The sequence below is a fragment of the Rhizophagus irregularis genome, chromosome 10 (assembly GCF_026210795.1).
Source record: "Rhizophagus irregularis chromosome 10, complete sequence".
NCBI lineage: Eukaryota > Fungi > Glomeromycota > Glomeromycetes > Glomerales > Glomeraceae > Rhizophagus > Rhizophagus irregularis.
In genome coordinates, this window is record NC_089438.1 from 2,006,655 (window position 1) to 2,032,355 (window position 25,701).

Genomic DNA, 25,701 nt, shown 5'->3' on the forward strand with positions numbered 1-25,701 from the left:
AGGAAATTGATGGGTTTATGCAGCTTGTTTCATGCAATATTCACTGCGCGGCGAATTCTTTGATCCTCATATATGTATTATAACGTATGTTAAACAGTCAAGGCGCAATTATATCATTTTGGTTATCATATTTTAAAACTATTTCGATTCTTTCTAATTTTAGTGTGAAACACTTAGATAATTGAATAAGGAAGAATTGAATAAAGAAACTCGTAATGAACAAAAAAAAAAAAAAAAAGATCGTCAATTTGTAAACGAGCAAACCTTCCTGAAACATTTTTTATACAATACTTAAATTATGTACTATGTTTTACGAGCTCATTTTTAAATTTAACGTTTTCTTTATTATGCACTCGTTTTAAATATTGTGGGACATCAGGTGAGAGTTTGGGACATCATTGTTTAATAAACTAATATAAACTCAACTATAATTTTAATACTTTTTTCATTGGTTTTCTTTCTTTAAATGGGAACAAAATCATTATTAGCTATTACTATTTTTATGTTACAAATAGTTACCCAGAATTATATATACTCCTAAATGTTTAATGTGATTGTTTGTCTGCAGATCTAAACACGAATGATATTAAACTATATGTATAAAAAAAAACAATATATAACAAGTATAAACTTTTAAAAAAACCAAAAAATTCTATTTTCTCATCGTTTCAACTTTTACATTTCGAAATTGCAAAGTCAAATATTTTACAAACTCGTTTAATTTTCTTTTCTAATAGTATTTTTAACTATGAATGGTTTGAAAAAGTTGCGTCAGACTTTAAGACGTAATGGTAATAAATCACGTAGTAATAATAAACCATTGAATGAAGTGTACATTTATACTCCATTACCCAACCATAAAAATGGATACATAATCGAATTTCGTCATTCCGATTCTTCCGAAATATATTATTACAAATATAAAGAAATTGCTGGAGGTACTTTAACGAAATATGGTTATTTAGTTTGCGATCATTATATTAGAAATTATGATAATAGTAAATATAATAAAAATGATTTTAGCGAAGAAATTGATTACAAAACATTATTTAGCGTTAATAGCGATGATAAAGAATGTATATTTTATCAGACTGTTGCTGATAAGGAACAAATTGCTTTAGAAAAACGTTGGATGAATGAATTAAGAGAAAAAGGAAAATTGCACATTTCTGCTTATGATGACGATGGGGAATGGTCTACTTTAATGCAACATAATAACGATTTTATTATATCCGACAACATACAACGCAGAAGACTGGATGAAATTTTAAATAAAATTGATTTAAATAATAATGACATACCAACACGTACATTGCCTCCATTATCAATTCACCAATTGTCAAATAATAATAATTCTTCAGTGAAAGAAAATGTTGAAAATGTTGAAAATTATAATAATTATTATGAATTTTATACTCCTCCTCTTTCTCCTAAAACTCCTCCTTCTTCTCCAACAGAAAATTTTGCAAATATCACTCAAAAAAGTTTATTAAACATGAATATTAGACAACGTGATAAAAATAAGGGCAAGAAATATCAAGAGGAGCAACAACAACCCAAAGAAAAGGTTAAAAAATTAATTCATTTAACTCAGCCTAAATTTAGGAAAACTCCGATGGTATATACTTATGATCCTGAAGATGCTTTAGAATATAAAGATTGTAGATGTGATTATTGTTTAATTGATGATTATTATGAGTAAATAATTTGTAAATTAAATATTTGTTTCTGTATTGATAAAAATCATGTTAATAGTTATTTATTTGAAAAAAAAGTTTGTTAAATATCTTAATCTTTTTATTATTTAACATATTTATTTTATTTATTTGTAAATTTTAAAATTATAATAGAAATTTTCAATTTTCATAATTTTCATTAAAGTTAATACCGCAGTATATTGTGTCATAGTAAAATCATTGATTTTTAATCGAGTGAAAATTTTATTTTTTTTAAATAATACATAAAATTTCAATTCTAATTAGTCATATTATTTTTTAGAAGATGTAATTTTTACTTTATAAGTTTTAAAGCCAGCCAGTCTAAAACTGAACAGGGCTTATATTTCTTGATTTTGATTGGTGGTTCTTAAAATACTTATAAATAAGTCTTTATCGTTAAAAATAAATAATTTATTTATGAAATAAAAGAAAGTAAAAAATTGGGTTTTTAATCAGTGTTTTTTTTCTAATCACAAAACAAAAAAATAAATTTCCCGTGTAGTGTCAATTAGCCAATCAAATTTAGGGGTGAAGAATTCACTCTTTTGGAATGTTTAAAATATTGATCTGTAAAATCTTTATGTAAAAGTTTCCATTAACAAAAAATGTACACCTTTTTTATGAGATGCCTGCCCTGTTGTAACACCTTAAGCTAGCTCTTAAAAATTTTTATATTGATCTATAGATTAAGCAAATCTTCAAGTTAATCACGAACTCGTGAGTCACGAAGCAAATATTTCTTCAATCTATCAAGCTTTAAACGCAAACTTACGAAGCAAATATTTCCCAATTTATCAAGTTTTAAACACGAACTTAGTCACTGATGAAATGGTCAGATCATATGATAAACTCCGAGTCAAATTTGCACCGACATTAAATCACGTGACTACGATATTGAATATCTGAATATCATTTTTTTACTATAAACTATATCAGATTTTACATATGTACATCATTTTTATTTCTTAGACTCTTTCGCATATATATATAAACTTCCAAACACAATCCAAACCGCTTATAAATAAATTCACTGATTCAACTTTCGTAATTTCCTAGTAGTAACTAGAATTTAGCGAAGAATAGGATTTCACATTAAAAATAGCGGCAACTATGATGGCTATTTTCCACGTGAAAGAAAGCTCACCACATCCACCACCAAATTTCATTAATAATTAATCGATACTATTATACTATATCAAAATTAAATACTGATCTAATACAACTGTGTGTTCATTATTAATAGTAAGTTGATTTCTATTTGCTTTTTATTTTTTTATTCATTGTCCTTTTTAAACCCTCCTAGTGACGATGAAAAATTATATTTGCTAGTTCCAACATTTCCTATATTTTCACGTAAATTTGAAGTAGAATTTGATCGTAATAATGAGTTAGATGATGATGGTGATGATGATAATGAAGTATCTCGTAAATTCGAAGAAGAATTATAAGTTCTTAATAAATTAACATTGTCTTTTGAAGATGAATGTCTTAATAATTTGTGATCATCGTTTATTATAGGTTGATTTGAATATGTTGCGGGATTTCTAAGAATGGAACGAAATAATATTACGGATAAGTTTAAAAAGTTAAGATGAGCTTAGATTCGACCCAGATTTAACTGACCTGAACACATTCCAACCTTGCTTCCTAGGAGAAAGATCCTTTATTATACCAACTCCACCTAACCTATTTGAATTAACACTATTTAATCCAGGACTTGGTAATCCATTTATTACACTATTATTCGATGAATTACTACCTGAAATTAGAATATTTGATAATCCACGTCTTCGTTCTTCCCTATTTGTTATAATACCTCCTGTTGATAAAGAGGTTGATGAAGAAGCTGCAAAAGTTCCTAATGTTGGACTTTGTAAATGTTCTGAAGTTATCCCGTATTTTTTATCTATAACTTTATCAAAAAATGAATTAATCTTTTCTATTGCTATAGAATTTGGTGTGAATTGTGTAGGAGCCACAGCACACTTTCAATTGAAATTTGATAAACAAAATAAATTAGTAATTACTAAATTAAATTTCAATATTCAAACGTAATACATACTAAATTTACATAGTCTCCACCAAATTCGTCAATAATACTATATCGTCTCTGTCGTCCTGTTAACTCATGTTTGACAAGATCTGCTTTAGTTCCAGCAACTAGAATAGGTATGTTCAAAGATCGTTCATTTAAAGAAAGCTTAAATTCTTCTATGGGTAAATGAGCCATTTTAAGTTAATATAGTCAATAACAATATAAATAATAATATTTAAAATTACATACCATTTTTCTTATGCCCATTATAAGTGCTGGAAGATAGCCCGGTCATATTTCCGCTTATACTATTGTTCAACATATTACTTCCACTCATCCAACTACCTGATAAACTTCCACTTACATTACTCCAGCTTCCACTACCACTACTATTCCAATTCATACTAGCATGAGAACCACTCATACCACTTGAATTGCTTGATTTTTCAAATTCTTTATAACCTTCAGATTCAATGATTTCAGAAACCCAATTCCATAAATTATAATAAGATCTTCTGTTACTAACATCATGTACTAAAATAATTCCGTTTATTTGATGATAAAACATATTACGTGAAGATTTATGTTTGGAAGAACCTCCAACATCAATAAATTCCACAAAATATGATTTATGTGTACGAGTATGACTGTGAATCTAATTATTTCGGATTGCATATAATTATTATAATGTTAATTAATATGCCATAATAGCGTGTGAATAGACCAACCTTTACATCAGCAGTACACCCGATTGTATATGAAGGATGCCTTAGTACTTCATTGTGACAAAGTATATGTACTAAGCTCGTTTTCCCCTAAAAAAATTATTGTGAATAACAATGAATCAAAAACACGTAAAAATCTAAAACAGTGTTGTAGTTACCACACCAGGATCTCCAACTACAACGATTCGAATTTTGTCAGAGAATTCCATTAGAAACTGTTCTTAGCCTATTGAATTTTTGGAGTTTATCTACACAAATATTTGTTAAATAGATCGACATTGTCGATCTTGTCGATCTGATTATTTCTCTCTTAATATCTACAAAGATGCCAAAAGTCAAGCACCAAAAATTTGGTTATTCTCATAATAGTCAGAGCAAAAATGTTACTAAATCTTCTACTAATACAGCAGCTCGGTCTCTCGCACCTTTATTTAATAAAGACTTGGGTCAGCATATTTTGAAGAACCCGCTTGTTGCCCAAGGAATAGTTGAAAAGGTGCTCAATTTTTGGTTTTTTTTTACAAATTATAAACACATTTTTTTCAACGTAGTCCTTAAAATTTAAAGGCTGGCCTAAAAAGTACTGATACAGTACTTGAAGTAGGTCCTGGTACAGGAAATTTAACAGTTCGTATTTTAGAAACGGCGAAGAAAGTTGTTGCTGTAGAAATGGATCCAAGATTAGCTGCCGAATTGGTTAAACGTGTTCAGGGAAAGTAAGCATAAATTTTGTTCGAGATTAGCGCATTGATACTTTCAATTAACAATATTTTTTGTTTATGAAGACCTGAACAAAAGCGATTGAATATAATGGTTGGAGATTTTCTTAAAACAGAATTACCATATTTCGATGTTTGTATAAGCAATACTCCCTATCAGGTATGATAGACAAGATTTGATTTTTATTATATTCAGCAATAATAATGGTATTTTTCTTTCAGATTTCATCACCACTTATATTTAAGCTTCTTGAACATCGACCATTATTTCGATGTGCGATATTAATGTTTCAACGCGAATTCGCTATGAGATTAATAGCCAAACCCGGTGATAATTTATATTGTCGATTGAGTATTAATGTACAATTGTATGCAAAAGTAGATCATATAATGAAGGTATTCATGAGTACATCATTTTAATCTTGACTTATTTACTTCGATTAATGTTGATTCTGTTTACAATAGGTTGGGAAAAATAATTTTAAGCCTTCGCCACAAGTTGACTCATCAGTTGTTCGAATTGAACCATATAATCCACCTCCTCCTATTAGTTTTAAGGAATGGGATGGATTAATGCGGATCGTGTTCGTTAGGAAAAACAAGGTTTCTATAATGTTTATGTTATTATTACCTTTTGAATTTACAGATATATAATACGTAAAATCTTTTTTATTAGACATTAGCAGCGAATTTTAAAACAACTTCGGTTTTACAAATAATTGAAAATAATTACAAGACATTTTGTTCTCTAAATAATATGGTTCACCTTATTTTTTTCCTATTTTCTTCAATTATTCTAATTTAGATGAGAGAAATTTACTAGTTTTTTATTTTAATTAGATGATTGAAGATACTTTGGATATAAAGCAAAAGGTTATAAATGTATTACAATCGGTCGATATGGCTGAATCCAGAGCGGCAAAATTGGGCATTGACGACTTTCTCAAGTACGTATTTTCGCAAAATAAATCGAACTTGGAGAACTATCTTCTAAACAAAATTATTTCATTTATAGATTACTTTACGCGTTTAATCAGGCGAATATTCATTTCTGCTAATATTTTGTATGATTTTATTTATTATTAAAATTTTTATGTGAAAATTTAATATTTTTAATATTATTTAAAAATAATACAAATTTTTATATACAAATAAAAAATAAAAAAAAACCAATCTAATTAATCAATAAATCACACGTAATATTGATTGGCTTCTAAGTTTTTAGCAATTTCAGGTTCCCATTTATCACCGTTTGCCAGTAACTTTTCTTTATTATATAATAATTCTTCACGTGTCTCTGTAGAAAATTCAAAATTAGGACCTTCTACAATTGCATCAACAGGACATGCTTCCTGAATATCAGTTAAACAAGAAATTGAATTAGTAATTTAAAGAAAAATAAATGCATATTTAAGTTATTACTTTTTTACCTGACAAAACCCACAGTAACTTGAAAAATGAAACATCAAAAATAGAAATTTTATTTAGTTTTGCTATCATAAATTGATCATAAGTTGAACTTACTAAAAACGGAGTTTGCTTACATGCACTTTGTCATATCAATGTCATAACGCGTTGTACGACGACTTCCATCATCTCTAGCTTCAGCCTCAATAGTAATTGCCAGCGCGGGACAAACAACCTCACAAAGTTTACAAGCTATGCATCTAAAAATTTTGAATTAATGTTATTTTTGTAAGGAGAAAGAGAGAATATTAAGAATGATAATAATTACCTTTCTTCGCCTTTTAGATTATATTGGTAAAAAAAAAAAGTTGATTAATATAAAATTAATTACATTATTCATTGATATTTACCTGTGGGATATCTTCTTAATGCATGTTCGCCCCTAAATCGAGGACTTAATGGACCTTTTTCATAAGGATAATAAATAGTATAAGGAGGTCTAAAAAATTGCTCAAGAACTAACCACATTCCTCTAACAATTTCAGTTAATAAAAATAAATTTGCAGTATAATCAAGTATCGTTGGTTTTGGTGCTTTTGGTTTAGCAGTTACGGTTTTTAAAGGTTTTTGTGGCTGTGGTTTTGGAGGTTTATTATTTTGTTCAATAGGATAGCGTTGAAGTAGTGTACTGGAAAAATTACGTGAAATTTGAGGAACTAATGGACAAAAAGTTGGACGTAGACCTGTAATTTAAGATTTGATCGTAAACATGTGGAGTACTTATTTAGATCTAAACTTTACTCGAAAAACAAACTCCGAACGTCGATTATCAGGAAAAAAATATATGTACCAGCTGTTAATGATACTCTAGGTATACCACGTTTGGCAATGTTACTAAAGTGAAACATCTTAGATCTCAAAAAAAAGAAAAAAATTTCGTTAGACTAGCATTCTCGACACATCATTTTGTAATCAATTCGGTGACACAAAATGTTCAATATACATAACTTAAAATCTCATGATTTCGCTACATATTAACGTGACCAATTGTCAAATTTACAAAAATTATTTTTTCTCTATTGAAAGAATCAATCATATTAAAATTCTGAGAATTAAATAATTAATAATTTTCAAATTCAAATAAAGTGTTCATTTAAATAAATATACACATTAAAATAGTCTTAATTTGGAATTTTGAATCTCATTACCCATCATCCAGTATCTCCTTACACGCCTCATAAGTTACAAAACTCACGCCAATTGCAGGAGCAACTTTTAAATAATTAGGAACCATTCCTTTATACAATCCTTTAATGCCTTCCTGAGCAATCAACTTTTCTAATGCATCCCACGTACTGGTATATTTATACGCGACACCCGGCATCCCTGTTACCTGCATTCTTCGTCGTAGTACGTCCAAAGGGTACGTTATCGTTTGAGCAAATGTCCCCGCAAGAGCACCACACAAAAGTTTCTGTGCAACTGGCGGGGAAGTTTGACCTTTCGGAGTGAAATATTTGCGTAACACCTCATAGGAATGAAAATTCAGCGCTACATATGGAGCTACGCCCTAAAAAGACGATCGAATTGTTCAACATTCTTTATCAGTAACTAATTAAACAAATTCTATAAAAAATTAAAACATTATTATGTCTAGCATAGAATAAAAATATATTTTTACCATCAGAGTTGGTGATAATCCACGATATAATGCTACAATACCACCCTCCGTATGATAAATAATTTTCATTGTTTTCCAGATACCTGGTAATTTATTATCAACTTCTTTAATGGACAGGCTTGCAGATTGTACTGAAAGTCTTGTGCGTACTATATCAAGTGGATATGTACATGAGACAGACGTTATTCCAGCCAATGCACCTGCAGTAAGACGTCTTGGTGCATCAAGTTCACTTTTTCCTTCTTCCAAAAGAAGCTAAAAAGAAAAAACAAATACTTAAACATTGAGTAATTGATTTGATAACTGAAAGAATTCATTATGCATTATTTTATTGTTTATCGTATACCGTTAATTTTTTAAAAAAAAAGATACATACCCTTTTATATTTTTCATATGACGCAAATTGAGTCGCACTATATGGCACAATTCTTATCACATTTGTCCCGTTACCTCTCAACATGCCAACCCACCCTTCTTCTCGCCATATTTTTGCGATTGTGGGTATTATTCCACGATATGAAGCTGGCTCTGGTCCTTGTACCTATACATTATATACGCATCCATAAAAAAGAAAAAAAAGATCTAATATTGGATGGGTCCAAAAAAAATTTAAATATTCTAAAAAGAGGGGGTTTAACTAATATTAAAAGTTATTATACGCACCTGAAATAAAATTTTCATTCTCTCCAAAGGACTTACTACAGTTCTGCTTACTGCACCTGCTACTCCACCGGCAATCAAATGTTTTACTGCTGGAGAAAATATTATTGATAACCAACTTTCGTTAGAAAGCTGAGAATCCGCATCTTGTGCTTTTAAAGCCGAACTACTTTCTGGTACGCTTGAAATCCAATTAATAACTTTGGAGTCAGAAATTCTATCCTCGGATATATGATCTGAATGCAAGCAAGCAATGTCCTTATCGTTATGCTCCTCATTATTCGAGTGAAAACACATATTAATGGGACCCGAAATTTCTGCTTTTAGCAGAAAAACCGGCATAAAAACAGAATTTATGTTATTTAACAAAATCCGCAGCAAAATTGATCATCCAATAGAATTACAGGAATTTTCACATACGAATTTTTAAAAAATATTTTCTTTGCGAACAATTTGGTTCGAATATCCTAAATGGAATTTGATGTAAATTCACCAATCCAATTGTTTCCAAATATGGAAATTTTTAATTTAATTTCGATTATATAATCACCAAGTAGTATCTCGTCTTATATGTCTTAATATTCTTGTCTTACATTGCAACGTAAATATTTTAATTATTTATCCTACCCTTTTTCTCTTTTCCATGGCTCTTGATTCTCTCGAATGCAAACCAGACCTAAAAAATTTTAACACAGAAAAGACTGCTTTCTTAAAGGAATTTAATGTACAATACGGTTATGGCGGTAAAATTGATCAAATACGTGAAGAAGAATACCCTCAACTTAAAGGTAAATTCGTCTTGACAACGATTTATAAATTTGATGCTTTGATGCTTATTTCCAAATATTATAGGGGCCGTCTTCCTTGATCATGCTGCAACAACTACTTATGCCAAAAGTGTTCTTATTTCTTTCACAACTGATCTCATTAATAACCTTTACGGTAATCCTCACGCAAATTCACCTAGTTCGCAACTCTGTAATCAAAGATTAGATAAAGTTCGTGATCGAGTTCTTAGACATTTTAATGCCAATCCTGGTGACTATCAAGTTATATTTACTCAAAATGCTACAGCTGCTATTAAGTTAGTTGGAGAAATGTTTCCATGGACATCGGATCAAAGCTCTTACAAGTATTTAAGAGAATCTCACAATAGTCTTATTGGACTAAGAAGATTTGCAGAAGAAGCCGATGCGAAACTTATCAAAGCGATAACAGAGGATGATTTCATCTGCTTATTTGAAAATGATCCGAAAACAGAGTCTATACAATGTGATAATCATTATTCAACTAACGCCCTACCCCGAGTAGGGTTAATTGATTCTCCACATGGAACTCAGCAGGAATTTCAAAACACTTATCAACAGGAGACATCTATTCAAAATAATATAATTTACAACCTTTTTGCTTATCCAGCACAATGTAATTTCTCTGGATCAAGGTTTCCGTTAAATTGGATTCAGAAAATCAAAAGATTCAATAAAAATAATAATTCAAAAACCTTAGTCTTATTGGATGCTGCTGCTTATGTTTCATCATCTTTACTTTCACTGTCCGAGGTCGATACATCTCCAGATTTTGTCACCATTAGTTTTTATAAGATGTTCGGCTTCCCCACTGGATTAGGAGCATTGATTGTAAAGAACGAATTAGAACCAATACTGAGAAAAAGATACTTTGGTGGCGGCACCCGTAAATAGCTTTTTTCTTTTTACCTTAATATTCAAAGTATTAATAGCAAATAGTATATAGTATAATATAATAAATACATTTTCTTCTATAGTCGATTCAATCGTGTATGATAGACCGTGGCAGAAATTTCGTAAATCCTTGCATGAACGTTATGAAGATGGCACGGTTAATTTCCTTGATATTATTGCTCTAGACCACGCGTTTGATACATCGGAACGTCTATATAATAACTTTGATCTTATCAAAAATCATGTCACCTCTTTAATTATTTATCTTAGTAGAAGTATGAAATCTCTACGTCATTATAATGGGCAACCTGTTTGTTATATCTACTCAAATAGAGATTTTTCAAATAATACACTTCAAGGTCCTGTTTTCAGTTTTAATGCGAAACGCGCAGATGGATCTTGGGTTGGGTACCTTGAATTAGAAAGGCTAGCAAGTGTGAATAATATTCACATTAGAACAGGGAGACTTTGTAATCCAGGCAGTTCTGCGAGATGGACAAAATTAGATTCTGAAGACATCATAGATAGCTTTTATAATGGAAAAACATGTCACGACGATCAAGATATGTGGAATGGAAAACCAGCAGGAACGATTCGGATTTCTGTTGGTGCAATGACAACAATTGATGACATTCTTATATGGATGAATTTCTTTAAGAAATATTATGTTGAGATAGCACCATCTTCTGTAATGAATAACTCTATTTCATTTAGCCAAAACTTAGTATTGGAAAAAGTAACACTATGTGAGTGAATATTATTCTTTTGATTATTAATAAATTTGACAACTCATGTTAACTTTAATTCAATTTATTAGTTCCAATTAAATCATGTCATGGGTTTAGCATTTCACCATCAACTTCATGGCCTATAACTAGTAAAGGACTTATGTATGATCGTGAATGGATGTTGGTGGATGCGGGAAATGGTAGAGCATTAAGTCAAAAAAGGTAGATTTACGAAGAAATTTTTTGAAAGGATTGCCTTAACAGCTTTTGAAATATCTCTCGTTATTAGGTTTCCTCGAATGACCTTAATTTGTCCAGAAATTATAAGAGACAAAGGGTTACTCGCAGTGTCAGCTCCCGGTAAATACCATAGTATTTTATTATAAACTATTAATTAAATTTCATATTTTGAAATAATCAAAAAACTTTTAGACAAGGAACCCTTATATATTGACTTGAACATTTATCCAAATACGGTTGAATTTTCCACATGTTCTTCACAGGTTTGCGGTGACAAGTAATGTATATTTAACATTAAATTAAATTAATTAATATCATAAGGCACTGGCACAATTAATATTAAAATCATTATAAACACCTTTGCAGGATTCAGACATGTGTATACACATCATCTGAAATTAATGAATGGTTCTCATCCTTTCTTAATGTATCATGTCGTTTGGCACGACATGCATCTATGAAAGATAACAGCTTACTTCAACATCGTTTTATTAAATCATACTTTAATGTGCCTGACAACATGCATCTATCTTTATCAAATGAATCACCATTTTTAATAATATCACATTCAAGTGTTAATTATATTAATAAAAAAATTATAGAAGGAGGAAACCAAGAAGTAGAACCAGATTGTTTTCGTGGCAATTTTTTAATTAAAGGAACAAAAGAATTTGAAGAAGATCAGTGGAAATTTGTTAAATTTGATGAACAAGTTTTTAAGGTAATATAAATAATGAATATAATTCGAATATTGCATATAAGTACTTATATATATGAGATAATTTCTTAGATTATTGGTCCATGCAGAAGATGTAATATGACCTGTATAAATCATAAAACCGCTGAAGTAGCTAAAGAACCTTATTCCACATTAGCTTTATGTCGTCAATTTAATGTATGTATTTAAGCAACATTTTAGTCATCAAATACAAAATGTATATTAATATTTTTATATTTATAGGGAAAAATACATTTTGGTCAACATATGATTCATGTTCCCGAACTTTCAGAAAAACCTTACTTAATTAAAAGTAATTCATTAGTTCAAATTTTAACAGATAGGAATTTGAATAAAAAATTAAAAAAGTGGACTATATGGAATTGGTTATGGATTAGTTTAGGGATTTTTTTAATTTATATTTTTAATAAAAATATTATTAATAAAATATATAATTATATTAATTATTATTAAATAAAATATTTAATAATAAGCATGTTTACTATTTATTAAAATATAAAATAGAGTAATCTTAAGTTATTTACATATTTTTAATTGGATTTAGACAAATCCAGTTACTGGATTATTATATCTAATAATCCAATTTTATAAATCCAATTGGTTCAATTTGGTCCAATTGGTTAATACTGATTTGAAATTCTATTTTTTTTTAGATATTATAAGTTAATACAGCTTAAAAATATTATTTCTTATCCATTAAATTGTAATAACTATAGTATTACTATAAAAAATAATGGCTATTCAAATGATTATTAATTATCTTTATTAATTAAAAATCCATTTGGCTATTATTATTTACCTATAAAAATATAGATATACATCACCTTAAATAAAGCTCTGAATGGTTCAGACTAAATTGGAGAACTGATCCGAAACTGGCTCAAAATTAGGTTTGATTTAATTTGGGTATTAAAACCAAAAACTGGTGGTTCAGTTCAATTTAATCTGTTATATTATCAAACTCTTTGTAATTAAACTTTCTTCTGCTAATATTAGCTATTTTATAGTATTAATAGCAGCCAACTAATGCTAAAATATAACTGTATAATTTTCTAGTAGTGTTATTATTATAGTAAATTACTGCTATTCAGATTTTTTACTAATTGAATGCAAATCAGTAAAAGGTAAATTAACACCATCCTAGAATTTTAACAATTTGTTAACAATTGAATTTATCTTGTATAATTCTATTTTTTCTATTTTTAGAAGAAGTACAAGATATAGTATATTTTTTTATTTAAATCTAATATTACAAAAAAGATTATATATTACTTCACAGATAATACCAAAATTGTAAATTAATAAATTAAATGGTTAAAACTAGTCTAAATTAATCATGATTTCAAGATTAGAATTGGCTGCTTCATTTGTAAAAATCAAGTATCTGAGTTGTTGAAATGTTTTCCATACTTCTCCATTATAAATATCAGTATATAAATTTGCTATATTAATCTGATTTGACCATTTTTAAAGTAACTCTATAAAACTCAAACGCTAATATGATGTAGCATATATATATTCATCAAAATTTAGTGTAATCTTAAAACTTATCTAGTCCTTCATTTTGTATAAATTTCTAAATTAATACCAATAAAATGATAAATTAAGTTATTTTCTTTCAATCTATCAGTTTTAATTTAGATTTTATAATTTATTAATGGAATTATTAAAGAATTAAATTGGGTAAAAAATATATGACTTTAATAATAAACATTAAAAATTTGAAAAAATTTGAAATGATAAATTTCATATGAATTTGTGATGTAATTTGACCTTTATATATAAATAATGAATAAAGATATTGAAATCATTATTTTCTCACATTTTATTTTTATTTTTCCAATAATATTACCAGCCAAATGAGATTTTCACTTACTAAGACTTAACAGCATATCATTTTTTATAATGTATTTCTAATAAGAGCTTATTAAATTATTAAAAATTAAGTTGTAATATCTGATATTAACAATGTAATGAACATTTATTTTACTTATATGAAAGTTACATAATCAATAAAATTACTTAGATTATTATTATTTATAATAAATAACATGCAGCAGGTATTATGCATCAGTAAATTATATTCAATCAAAATTATACTAAACTTTTTATAGTAATTGTTAAACAAATATATTATATTAATTTTGCTATTAATCAATAAACTAAAGGATGAAAATATTATGTAAACTCAGAATTCCACTTATTTATAATAAAGGTCACTGTAAATAATTGGCTCTTTACTAATAGTTTTTACATTACTTTTTTCTTAAATTTTATTGGTTAATTAGTTAAAAAGGAAAAAAATCATAATAATGTAATATAAAATTTCCTTTTATAGTAAAATCTGCAAAGAATTTTATATATGATTTTTGCCTTAGGTTTAGAGGTAACTTATCTTATAAATAAGCAGAGTTCTGGTTTCTGGATGGCTAATTAATTCAGTAATTTTAGATATACATGGAATTCTATAAATCAGATGAGTATTTCTATCTTAAATACTTTTAAAATTATCTTTTCACATTTAGAATATGAAAGCACATGGTGAATAATATTACAATCACTCAGTAAAAGAAAAGTGTTCATTTTTGATATATATGTTTAAATGATTAAATAAATAAATAAATGCCATCCTAAATATTGTTGTACAAATAGTTAGATGAATAAATAGATACCATTCCATTTAATACTATATTTTTAACATATAAATGGATGGATAGATGAATGGATGGATGATTTGAATATTATTATACAAATAGTCAAATAAACAAATGGATGGCATTCTAAACATTATCATATAAATAGTTAAATAAATCAACTACATTTCAACTTTTTTGTTTAGTTGAAATAAAATCTTTTAATAATTTTACTAATTTGTTATCACTTCCAATTCTAATGCAGTTTTTGCAATTGAAAATACTATAAATTTATTTCTTTTGGAAATAATTTGTTGAATATTTTTGTTATTATAAGATGTTCTGGAGTAAATTTACTGTATGTAGTATTGCTATATTATCAGATAATTCTATTACTGTAAATTTATAAATTCTAATAGCTTTTTAAAACTAAATATTTTTAAAAGAAATCTAATGTAATAATTCCTTATTACTTTATTTTTTATAAGATTAATGACAAAATAACGTTAAATCACGTGATGAAAAGAACTTCAAGCCACTAACAAGTAACCACAAATTTGTGATGTGCAACGGCCCTATTTTTATAAATTATAGCTAATCTCGTTCATTTAATTTCATTTTTTTACGATATTAAAGTATCTATTTATTTTTTGAACTAATCTAACAATGAACACCGATATTGATAATGAAGATAGCTTGTATCCTATTGCAGTTTTACTGGATGAGTTAAGGGCTGACGATGTTAATTTTCGTTTAAATGCCATCAGACGTCTTTCAACTATCGCCTTAGCACTAGGTGTTCAAAGAACTCGGGATGAGCTTATACCATTTCTTGATGGTGAGTGAGCGATATTTGCAATTTTTACAATATTATATACTATTTTATCGTGTTTTGAGACGAAAACGTTCTTTTAAGAAATAGAAAACGAACGAATTTACTAAGCAGTAATTTTTAATAGTGATTTTTCGTTATTTACTTATACATATTTTTTTAAACTGGTTGAAGAGTAGAAATTAATTATCCTTAAACTCGATATCATCAAAATTTTTCAAAAATGATAAATTAATTATAATATGCATTCTCGTGTAGAATCCATCGATGATGAAGACGAAGTACTTTTAGCATTAGCAGAAGAACTTGGCAATTTTGTAGAATATGTTGGCGGTAAAGATCACGCGCATATTATACTTGGACCACTGGAAAATTTGGCTGCCGTCGAAGAGACTCTTGTTAGAGACAAGGTTAATTTTAAAAATAATTTGTTAATATAATGATCTGAATTTAATATTGAAATCATTTTAAAATTATGTTAATAGGCTGTCGAATCTTTGACCAAGGTTGCAATAGTTCTCTCTCAACAACAAATTGAAGAATATTACATACCGCTTATTAAACGCTTAGGTAGTGGAGATTGGTTTACCAGTCGTACTAGCGCTTGCGGGTTGTATGCAGCAGCATACCAAACTGCAACTCCATCTTCACAGGATGAATTACGATCAATGTTCAAACAACTATGCCAGGATGATACGCCAATGGTTAGAAGGGCTGCTGCTGCTAACCTAGGTGTAAGTTTAGAACGACGTATTTTTTCGTAAAATTGAATAACTATTAATATTTATGCAATCTACATGCTTTATAAATTTGGGGACTTTCTATTTTGTTTTGATAAACAGAAATTTGCGAAAAAAATTCCAAAAGAGCAGGTTGTTTTGGATATTATTCCATTATTTAGTAAGCTTGCACAAGATGAACAAGATTCTGTGCGTTTACTGACCGTTGAGGATTTAGTTGCAATTGCTGAAATTCTTACTAAAGAAGAAAGCAAAACCTATCTTTTGCAAACTTTAAGAAGTATGGTTTCAGATAAAAGCTGGAGAGTTAGATATATGATAGCCGAAAATTTCGTCAAGGTATACCATATTATCACGATATTATTATATTTATTAATTTATTCTTGTCAACTTAATGCTATATTAAAATTATTAGATAGCAAAAGCTGTTGGTGAAGAAGTAACGCGCGATGATTTAGTATTAGCATTCGTTCATTTGCTTAAAGATAATGAAGCAGAAGTAAGAACAGCCGCATCTGGCCAAGTTCCAGGTACATCGAATGATTATTTATGTTTTCCGAGTATTGTTTTTTTGAGGGTCTTTTTTTCCTAAAAAAAGTTATTCCTATATGTATTAGGATTTGCACAAAATATCGATAAACAAACAATTTTATTACACATTTTACCATGCGTTAAGGATTTAGTTACTGATACATCACAACACGTTCGAGCAAGTTTAGCCACTCAAATTAGTGGATTGGCGCCTATTTTAGGCAAAGAAGCGTGTGTAGCTAATTTTGAATAATATTATGCTTTCTCTTTTTTTTCATTTAACATGTTTAAATTATTTGTTCATTATTTTAGTACAACCGAACATTTGTTGCCGTTATTTTTGCAACTTCTGAAGGATGAATTCCCAGATGTTAGATTAAATATTATATCAAAATTGGAACAAGTAAATGAAGGTAAGAAATTATTGATTATAATTATTAAATGAGTTGAAATATTTACATTAATAAGTGATTTTCATTCCAGTTATCGGAATTGAGCTTTTATCGCAGAATCTTCTTCCAGCTATAGTTGAATTAGCAGAAGATAAGCAATGGCGCGTCCGTCTTGCAATTATCGATTATATTCCTTTACTTGCTAGCCAATTAGGCGTTGCATTTTTTGACGAAAAGTTAGGAAATTTGTGTATGTCTTGGTTGGGAGATAATGTTTATTCTATTCGTGAAGCCGCAACGGTTAATTTGAAAAAATTGACTGAAGTATTTGGAGTCGAATGGGCAAAGACTACAATTATACCAAAAGTGCTAGCAATGGGAAATCACCCAAATTACTTATATAGAATGACGACTATTTTTGCTATCACGGTTAGTACTTCATCTATAAAATATACATTATTTTTTCTATTTTATTAGTGAATTAAATAAATTGAGTTAATAATATCATTAGACAATGGCTCCTGCCGTTACTCCAGAAGTGATCAGAGATTATATTCTTCCTACAGTGAATAATTTAGTTTCTGATCCTATTCCTAATATTCGATTTAATGTGGCTAAATCCTATGAAGTCTTAATACCTGTTCTTAAACAGAGTCAAGAAACCGTAGTACTTTTAGATGCACAAGTAAAGCCCGCATTGGATAAATTACGAGAGGATTCAGATGCAGATGTCAAATATTTTGCCGAAAAGGCATTACTTGCGGGTATGTAAATCTTCATAATGAATGCTTAATTAAATATTTATATTAATTATATTATCCTTATAATTATTATAGGCTATCAATAAGTGTTTGCTATAAAAGTGCTTCCATTGTTATTTATAGGAATCAAAAGGTTATCATACTCTTATTTTTATTTTCATTTGTAACTATAGAAAAAAATTTCAATTAATTTCTTTTGCATGGAAAGTTTGGAAATGGGTGTTAAGAAATTTGCAAATGGATAGAACGTGCAAACATATATTTATGTTTATTATGAAAGGCGAACTTAATGGTTTAATAATAATATATATTATTGGAAGTGATTTTCAAGTTGCTAAATTATATATAAATATATAATTTTCGGTCTTTAAAAGTTTTAATGTGCAAAAAATTATTTATAATAACTTTGATTAACATAAATTTAAAATTTTTAACCATATAGTAACATATTTTATAGATAAATCTTTATTGTAAATTGTAATAAAAACAAAGGTAATAAGCAATTATGTTATTTGTGCCCTTTTTTGATAGTTTAATAGTTTATGTATAATATTTTTATGTTTAATTGTGAAAGTAAATTTAACCTGTTTTCGAAATTAGATTCAGGATTTAAATACATATTGTACGAAATAATTTTTAAATATGTATTTTACACAAGTAAATCCTATTTGAAATTTTTAGTGAAAGAAATATTCTTAATTTAAAAAAAAAAAATTTAAAAAAAATGCTTTATATATATATTTAAAGAATAATTTTTTTTTATAATGTACTTTCAAATAAAGGCATATTGATTTTATTAAATTGCTATATATAAATAAAGTATATATATCAACTACTAGTAACATCATCAGTCTAATTATTTAATAAGAATTGCACAAAATTAATTTATATAAGAAGTAATAAATTCTTTTAGTATAAGGAAAGAAAGGAATATCCCCATATTTCAAAAATAGGACCAATTATATATTATAAAATTCTTTCTAATAACTATAGATCTTACATATTTAAAAGTTTTTTATATTTAATTTAACTACTATAAAATTTTTTTTTACTTACAACAGTCTTACAACCAGTGCATCTACTTTATTAAACTAAAAAGTAAATTTGTTTTGTCTAATTCTAATAGTTTTATTGAAGTTTAATGCTTAAAAATAAAAGAAAAATTATGGAATCTTAATTTATATTTTTGAGTTTTTATATCAAAATCAAAGAAAAAATGACAGAGTAACAAAATTTTACAAATGACTAACAAATATTTACTGTACTTAATACCAAATGGTTAATCAATTAATAAACACAAATTCATTAAATTTATTAATAATTCGTAATAAAAAGATCAAAGGAGAATAAATAATTTTTTTATAGTTCATTTTTCTAAATAAACTTACGTACTATTATTACACATTAACTAAAAAATAATAATAATTCTTACTAACATATAACAAAATCAAACAACTTTAATTTTAATCACAAATAAATACTTCACATTTTACGAAAACATATGGATGAATAAAATGAACTATAATTTTAATATATGTCTCTACAATTTCTTTTCTTTTTTTTTTCATTCTATATAATATCAATCAACGAAGAGTAACATATTAATATTAATCGTCGTATTCCATCTACATCTATTTTTTTTAGTCTAAAGTCTCTTCAGACTACGTTTCTTATCGGCTTGTTTTTTATCCAATTTTTTATCACCGGCTCTTTTCTTTGGTGTTACAGTAGGATTATTTGAAGCCAGTTGATTATCATTCGAATTCACAGAAGTAGGACTCTTTTTAAGGTGATTATGATTACTATTTGCACCACCATTATTCATCGCATTGGGAGATTTCGATTCATTCATTGAATTCGATACAGTAAGTGGAGTGATTAGAGCAGGAATATTCATTGTAGAAGAATTATTAATTGAATTAGTTGTATTAGAATTATTTGTCGTCATCGTATTAGTTTCTGTTGTAGATGCAGTGATCTGTTGTGAAGTAGTTTTCGTCATCATCTGTGAAGAAACAAATTTTTTCGGTGAAGAAGTGGATGGAGATGTTGTAGAAGTGATAATAGTAGTAGGTGAAGATGTTGTCGAACTATTATTGTTAGAGATATTGGAAGAAAATTCTGCTGCCTTATTTTGAGCATGTATTTTCGTCATCAGACGAGCATGTTTTGCATAATCATCATAATTTTCTAAAAGAAGTTTTCCGGCTTCTTCATTAAGTGCTGATTCTGGATTAGGAGCGATCAAGAGACATTTGACGGTCTTTTGATTCTTTTTTAGTAAGTAACTGTGAAAAAGTAAACGTAAAGTTTATAAATGATAACATACCAGTAAAATACGTTCAACCCCTGAATCTTTATTCCAATCTTTTTTCAAAGTATTAACACATACTTCACCAGATTTCGAGACATTAGGATGAAATAATTTTGTAATAAAATAGCCTAAATGTTTTTAAAACGAAATCCCCACAAAAACATCCAATCGAAGAAGAATTACAATTAATTATCATGTAAAAAAATAAAAAATAAAAATAAAAATATCAAGGATGGAAACTTACATTTTGGTGGGGCTGCAGGAAAATCAGCTCCTAATACCAATTTTACTTTAAAGTAACCTCCTTCATATGGTGTACTCTCTAAATAAAAACCGAATCATTCATTTTTAAACAAAAGAAAAAAAGCATAAGAACCTCTATAATATCATAAAGTATAAAAAACAATTTCCCATAATAATATGTCTTATAAAAAGTTTATTAAGGTAAAAAATGTTTTAACTAAAATTATATCAAAATAAGTTACCAGGTCCATAGATCCATGCCTGAACGTCACAGACGTCTGATTCATTTACTATAACTTTGATACCTTCCGGAGGTTGTGCAACAAGAGCATTTATCTCTTTTGAAATCCTCTTTATCACTGAAGGTGAGATGTTTTCAATGGCGGACTTTATTATCAATGTCAAGAAAAGGCAACAGTTATTCAAACAACAATTATTCATAAATTTATCAACAATAAGAAAAAATTACCAAAGACATAATGAAATAAGTCGCGTTAGTATATTTCAAAAAAAGGGAAATTTTGGAAAGTAAAAACATGACAAAAAACATACCATGTCTGTACAAAAATGATTTTTACGAATTAAAAAAATATAGTTAAAATTGGGTTATATATTTTTTCACGAGACTAAGCTAGCTCAAAAAAAGTTAATACTCACTTTTTTTTACAGGGTTTACACAAAAATATCAAAAGAGGTTGTTTTTCAAATGTTTTTATTTATTTTTCCTTAGTTGTTTGCAAAATGCCAAAAATCTAACGATCGTCACGTGCAAATACATATGCGCAAACATATCATATCTGATATGTCTATCAAGATGCATGCCCGCAACTCTATCGACACTTTTGCCGGTAATATCTTAATTATTAAATGCTCTTTTTTTTTGAAACGAGCTTTTCTTACTATATGAGTGAAATTGTGAATAATAAATTTCAATTATATATAGTTTTTTGTATGCTCTTTTCCTAAAAGAAAAAACATAAGAATTTTATGGATTAAAATTTAAAATGCGCTCTTTGTAAAACTTAAATCGACTCGCTTAATTAATTATACCTTTTTGGTATGCATAAATTGTTATAATTAATACATCAAACCTTACGATTCTGGGCTATTATTTTTTTCTTTATTCCATGCAACATTATTATTATATAAGAGAGAATGTACAAATATCGATTTTCATATGGAAACCAACATATCGTTATGTCGGAGTTTGATCGTATCAAAACCAATTCCATCGATACTTTTGCATTTAAAACTGATCTCATAATTCTTCCATACTATACGGTATACCTAAGTGATAATAAGAAAAAATCCAAACACAATGATTCAATAGAACAAATTTTTCAAGGTCATATTCTAAGTTGAATCAAGTTGACAATTTATAAAGAGAATTATTCAACCAAACATCAGAGAATTTAAGAATTATTTTCAATTTTATTAAAAAATTTTGTTTTTTTTTTAACTAGCAATACTTTATACTACTTATTTAAAGCTCTATTAAACTTCAAGAAAAATTATAAATTTACTATAATGCATATTACCTACCTAATTTAAAGCTTTATAACTGAAGTTACAACTTACATGTTACAAAATATATAAGCACAAATATAAAACTTTAAATATTAAATTGATCAAAATATTTTTTATACACGCAAATGTAATTTTCAATTATAACTTAATGTACCTGCGTCTATTGCACTACCCAAATTTATGTATAAATTTAAAAATGGAAAATTTAAAACTATTTTTTATGGAAATAATAAAATTTCATGAAATAATAGTAAATAAAAATTTTTGCTATCTATGTAATAAATATTTAAATAAAACATTTTGCCCTTTCTAATTTCACTATTTACTAAAGCCTGAGTGTTATAGATGAGATTTAACTTCTTGTATCTAGTGTTGCTGCCCGAAACTCATTTAACAATAAAATTCAAAAATCCGAAACTCAAAAATTTATTTTTTAATGAAAAAATTGGTAAATCTGAAACTTTCCTAAATTATAATTAGTTTCGGAAAAGCATAAAAATAGGTTAGGCAATTAATTTTATTATAAAAACTAGTTTCAGATTGAATTTTCTTAAAATAAAAATGGTATGAAATAAGTCTATAACCTACATTTTTGTTTTTAGATTTAGCATTTTCAATTTTAATAGATAATCGCAAAAAAAATACTAATTCTATATAATTACAGAAACAATTCTTCAATAAATTTTTTAAGTATACTACTAAATTTAGTATTTGGAAATAATCTAATTATTTGATTAATTAATAATTCTCTGTCATAATAAATCAGCATTTTTCATTTAGATCATTTGTAAAATGACAAATGCCAAATAATTTAGAATTATACCAAATAATATCAATTATTTGTTATTTAGCCATTTGTTATTGTAATTCTGTAATTCTGAAAAATTATTAGACAATTCCTAATTATTGAATTATATAATTTGTGAAAAATACCAAATTTTAACTAGTATTTAAATTGTTTGCTTAGATTATATACAATATAAACAATAAATTTTTTTATTAAATTATTTTTAAATTTGCATAAAATAGTAAAAAATAATACTAAAATTTTAATTAATTTTTAAAGAATGTTATATAATAATTACAAAAATAATTTATATTTATAAATATAAGTAGTTGGAAAAATAAAATCAAAAAATGCAATATTTATTTTTTTAGATATTTTTTTCTATATGGTATAATATTTTAATAATTATACTTGATTATATTTAATTTTTATTGTATATAATTTATTTATTTAAAATAATTTAAAAATTATAGGATTTTAATTGTTTAAAAGATAAGAAAATCATCAAATTAGTAGATTACTTTACAGAAATCTCAATGAATATCAAAATTGAATGTTATTTTGATATAATATCATTATGATATCATTACAATATAACTACTATATAATATCAAAATAATATTAAATAATATTTTAATAATATTAAATTAATATTGTAGTAATATCTTAACAATATCAAATTGATATTATAGTAATATTGTTAACAATATCATGTAGATTATTTTAACAACCTTATTTTAATATTTATTATAAAATATCAAAACAATATCATTACAATATTATATTTAATATATTGTAATAATAAATAATATTAAAATGATATTAATATCATTTATAATATTAAAAATGAAACCATTAAAATAATCTTAATAATATTATTTAAAATTTTAAGATTTTAATAAAAAATAATTAAAAAATTATATAATATAAAAATTTTTTATTACTATAAAAAATTCTTTTTATATAGTAAATAAATAAAATATTTTTCAAATCTATTATTTGACAATAAGGCCAATATTAAATTTTGCAACTTTTGAATTTATTAATTATAAATAAACAAGTGTATAAATAGCAGTATAGCAGACATTCCTATTTTATCACAATTTTACTGATCATTTGCCAATCATTTGTCGATTATTTTAAATATATCATGCAAAAAAAACTTAAATTTAATTATAATTTATTGTATATTAAATTTTATTAGAATTAGATTGTTATTGAGTGACTTTTCTTAGTAGCAACTTTTTAACTTTTATTATTGTTTGAAATTTTTATTAAATTTTAATGAATTGTTAACATATATTTTATGATATATATTATTTATTAAATTTTGCGATTTATTTAGTTTTATAACATCAATTTATTTAATTTTGTGGCATTAATTTATGTAATTTTGTGGTATTTACTTAATTTTATGATACTGATTTATTTGATATTTATTTATTTATTTTGCAAAATTATTTATTAAATACCCTACTAATAAAAAATCTGTTTAATGAATTGTATTACTATTTTATTTTTAATATATATTATATATAAGATAGAGAATATTTATGCAAAGTTTCAAGTTTTGCCTATGCATATTCACCTTCATCCATTAATTTTTGTCTAATGATCTGCAAAAATGACTAATTATCACATATGAAAAAATGTATTATAGCAATATAAAAAAATTATACTAATAATCACATAATTAAAATTATATGATAATTTAGCACTTAGCTTGGATTTCCATTATTTTTTTGCCATATTATTTTAAAATTATTTGTAGCTTTTTAACAAGTTTTTAAATTTGGAATTATGTGATCGGTAAATGATTGGCAAGATGATATATATTTATTCATTATACTATAAATAGTCATCATCAATTAAAAGAATAATATTATGCTTATATAATTTATAATTCTAAAAGTTCTTATATTTCAATAATATTAAATAGTTGTATTATTTCTAATAAAGAAAAAAGGTTTATCTATAGTATTATATTAAATTAATCTTTAAGAAATCTCTTATTATATATAGTCATCATTCTATTTAAAAATCTAGTAATAGTTAATCATTTTATATATAATTATATAATATTGCTAGGTTGCTTGTCTAAACTTCTTCAAAATCCTACGATTAGTTTCGTCAAAATTTTACTATAGATTTATTATAGTTTCGGCAGAGTTTTAGCAGTTTCGCCATTTATAATAAGTTTTGGCAGTTTCGTCTTTCTCCAAAGTTTCGCCAGTTTTTTAATATAACTTTAATATAGTTTCGGCAGAATTTCACTTTTTGGTGAAACGCCATCTTGCCTAAATCCCTAGGTTTCAGCAAGCAACCTTAGATATTGCATCAAGCCATCAATAGCTTTTTTCTAAAAGTAAGATGATTTCTAATGCATATATATAATTAAATTATAATACTAATAATTTTTAAAAATTCTATACTTTTATTGCTTCAATTTTTAATAAAATTTAGCCAGAATTTTTTTTTAAAAAAGCCAATCAATTATAATTATTAAGTATTAAAACAAAAAAGAAAAATTAAAAAATTGTTTCATTACAAAGTATAAGCAATGATTTTTTTATATATTTTTTTTATTTT

General features: G+C 26.4%; 8 protein-coding genes across 9 annotated transcripts; 4 read left to right on the plus strand and 4 right to left on the minus strand.

Annotated features, from left to right (window-relative positions):
• Window positions 1-748: 748 nt before the first annotated feature.
• On the plus strand, window positions 749-2,168 carry OCT59_001955 (uncharacterized protein; the record flags this gene model as incomplete). The annotated part of the gene is made up of 1 exon (XM_025316068.2): window positions 749-2,168. The coding sequence occupies one exon, from the start codon at window positions 749-751 to the stop codon at window positions 1,700-1,702; it is 954 nt and encodes a 317-aa protein (XP_025181446.2). The 3' UTR covers window positions 1,703-2,168.
• An 823-nt stretch (window positions 2,169-2,991) lies between these two features.
• OCT59_001956 (uncharacterized protein) lies at window positions 2,992-4,687 on the minus strand (the record flags this gene model as incomplete). The annotated part of the gene is made up of 6 exons (XM_025316067.2): window positions 2,992-3,262; window positions 3,342-3,703; window positions 3,781-3,929; window positions 4,003-4,408; window positions 4,482-4,568; window positions 4,637-4,687. The coding sequence occupies 6 exons, from the start codon at window positions 4,685-4,687 to the stop codon at window positions 2,992-2,994; spliced, it is 1,326 nt and encodes a 441-aa protein (XP_025181445.1).
• Window positions 4,688-4,803: 116 nt separating this feature from the next.
• Window positions 4,804-6,255, plus strand: OCT59_001957 (Dimethyladenosine transferase; the record flags this gene model as incomplete). The annotated part of the gene is made up of 8 exons (XM_025316066.2): window positions 4,804-4,974; window positions 5,046-5,194; window positions 5,264-5,357; window positions 5,420-5,593; window positions 5,663-5,800; window positions 5,874-5,957; window positions 6,038-6,144; window positions 6,213-6,255. The coding sequence occupies 8 exons, from the start codon at window positions 4,804-4,806 to the stop codon at window positions 6,253-6,255; spliced, it is 960 nt and encodes a 319-aa protein (XP_025181444.1).
• Window positions 6,247-7,542, minus strand: OCT59_001958 (uncharacterized protein). Its single transcript, XM_025309201.2, has 6 exons — window positions 7,455-7,542; window positions 7,015-7,347; window positions 6,933-6,942; window positions 6,742-6,864; window positions 6,628-6,646; window positions 6,247-6,549 (listed from the first exon to the last, which is right to left on the minus strand). Exons 1-6 carry the CDS (start codon window positions 7,510-7,512, stop codon window positions 6,388-6,390), a joined length of 705 nt encoding a protein of 234 aa, XP_025181443.2. The 5' UTR covers window positions 7,513-7,542; the 3' UTR covers window positions 6,247-6,387.
• A 145-nt stretch (window positions 7,543-7,687) lies between these two features.
• Window positions 7,688-9,264, minus strand: OCT59_001959 (uncharacterized protein). Its single transcript, XM_025309193.2, has 4 exons — window positions 8,949-9,264; window positions 8,662-8,826; window positions 8,286-8,540; window positions 7,688-8,174 (listed from the first exon to the last, which is right to left on the minus strand). The coding sequence occupies exons 1-4, from the start codon at window positions 9,240-9,242 to the stop codon at window positions 7,809-7,811; spliced, it is 1,080 nt and encodes a 359-aa protein (XP_025181442.1). The 5' UTR covers window positions 9,243-9,264; the 3' UTR covers window positions 7,688-7,808.
• Window positions 9,265-9,588: 324 nt separating this feature from the next.
• Window positions 9,589-12,943, plus strand: OCT59_001960 (uncharacterized protein; the record flags this gene model as incomplete). The annotated part of the gene is made up of 10 exons (XM_025316065.2): window positions 9,589-9,733; window positions 9,798-10,637; window positions 10,729-11,391; window positions 11,463-11,595; window positions 11,663-11,733; window positions 11,806-11,890; window positions 11,980-12,334; window positions 12,404-12,508; window positions 12,575-12,644; window positions 12,897-12,943. The coding sequence occupies 10 exons, from the start codon at window positions 9,589-9,591 to the stop codon at window positions 12,941-12,943; spliced, it is 2,514 nt and encodes an 837-aa protein (XP_025181441.2).
• Window positions 12,944-15,551: 2,608 nt separating this feature from the next.
• Window positions 15,552-18,745, plus strand: OCT59_001961 (uncharacterized protein). The gene is made up of 10 exons (XM_025316064.2): window positions 15,552-15,823; window positions 16,076-16,227; window positions 16,303-16,551; window positions 16,660-16,896; window positions 16,973-17,087; window positions 17,175-17,319; window positions 17,401-17,501; window positions 17,572-17,909; window positions 17,992-18,244; window positions 18,317-18,745. The coding sequence occupies exons 1-10, from the start codon at window positions 15,652-15,654 to the stop codon at window positions 18,325-18,327; spliced, it is 1,773 nt and encodes a 590-aa protein (XP_025181440.1). The 5' UTR covers window positions 15,552-15,651; the 3' UTR covers window positions 18,328-18,745.
• Window positions 18,746-19,522: 777 nt separating this feature from the next.
• On the minus strand, window positions 19,523-21,476 carry OCT59_001962 (uncharacterized protein). Of its 2 annotated transcripts, none has more exons than XM_066144174.1 (6): window positions 21,456-21,476; window positions 21,351-21,355; window positions 21,041-21,185; window positions 20,800-20,877; window positions 20,571-20,683; window positions 19,523-20,504 (listed from the first exon to the last, which is right to left on the minus strand). In XM_066144174.1, the coding sequence occupies exons 2-6, from the start codon at window positions 21,351-21,353 to the stop codon at window positions 19,887-19,889; spliced, it is 957 nt and encodes a 318-aa protein (XP_065995361.1). In that variant the 5' UTR covers window positions 21,354-21,355; window positions 21,456-21,476; the 3' UTR covers window positions 19,523-19,886. The 2 variants fall into 2 exon arrangements, with proteins under 2 accessions (XP_065995361.1, XP_065995362.1); XM_066144175.1 differs by having other exon boundaries at window positions 20,800-20,875; window positions 21,268-21,355.
• Between the last annotated feature and the right edge of the window lie 4,225 nt (window positions 21,477-25,701).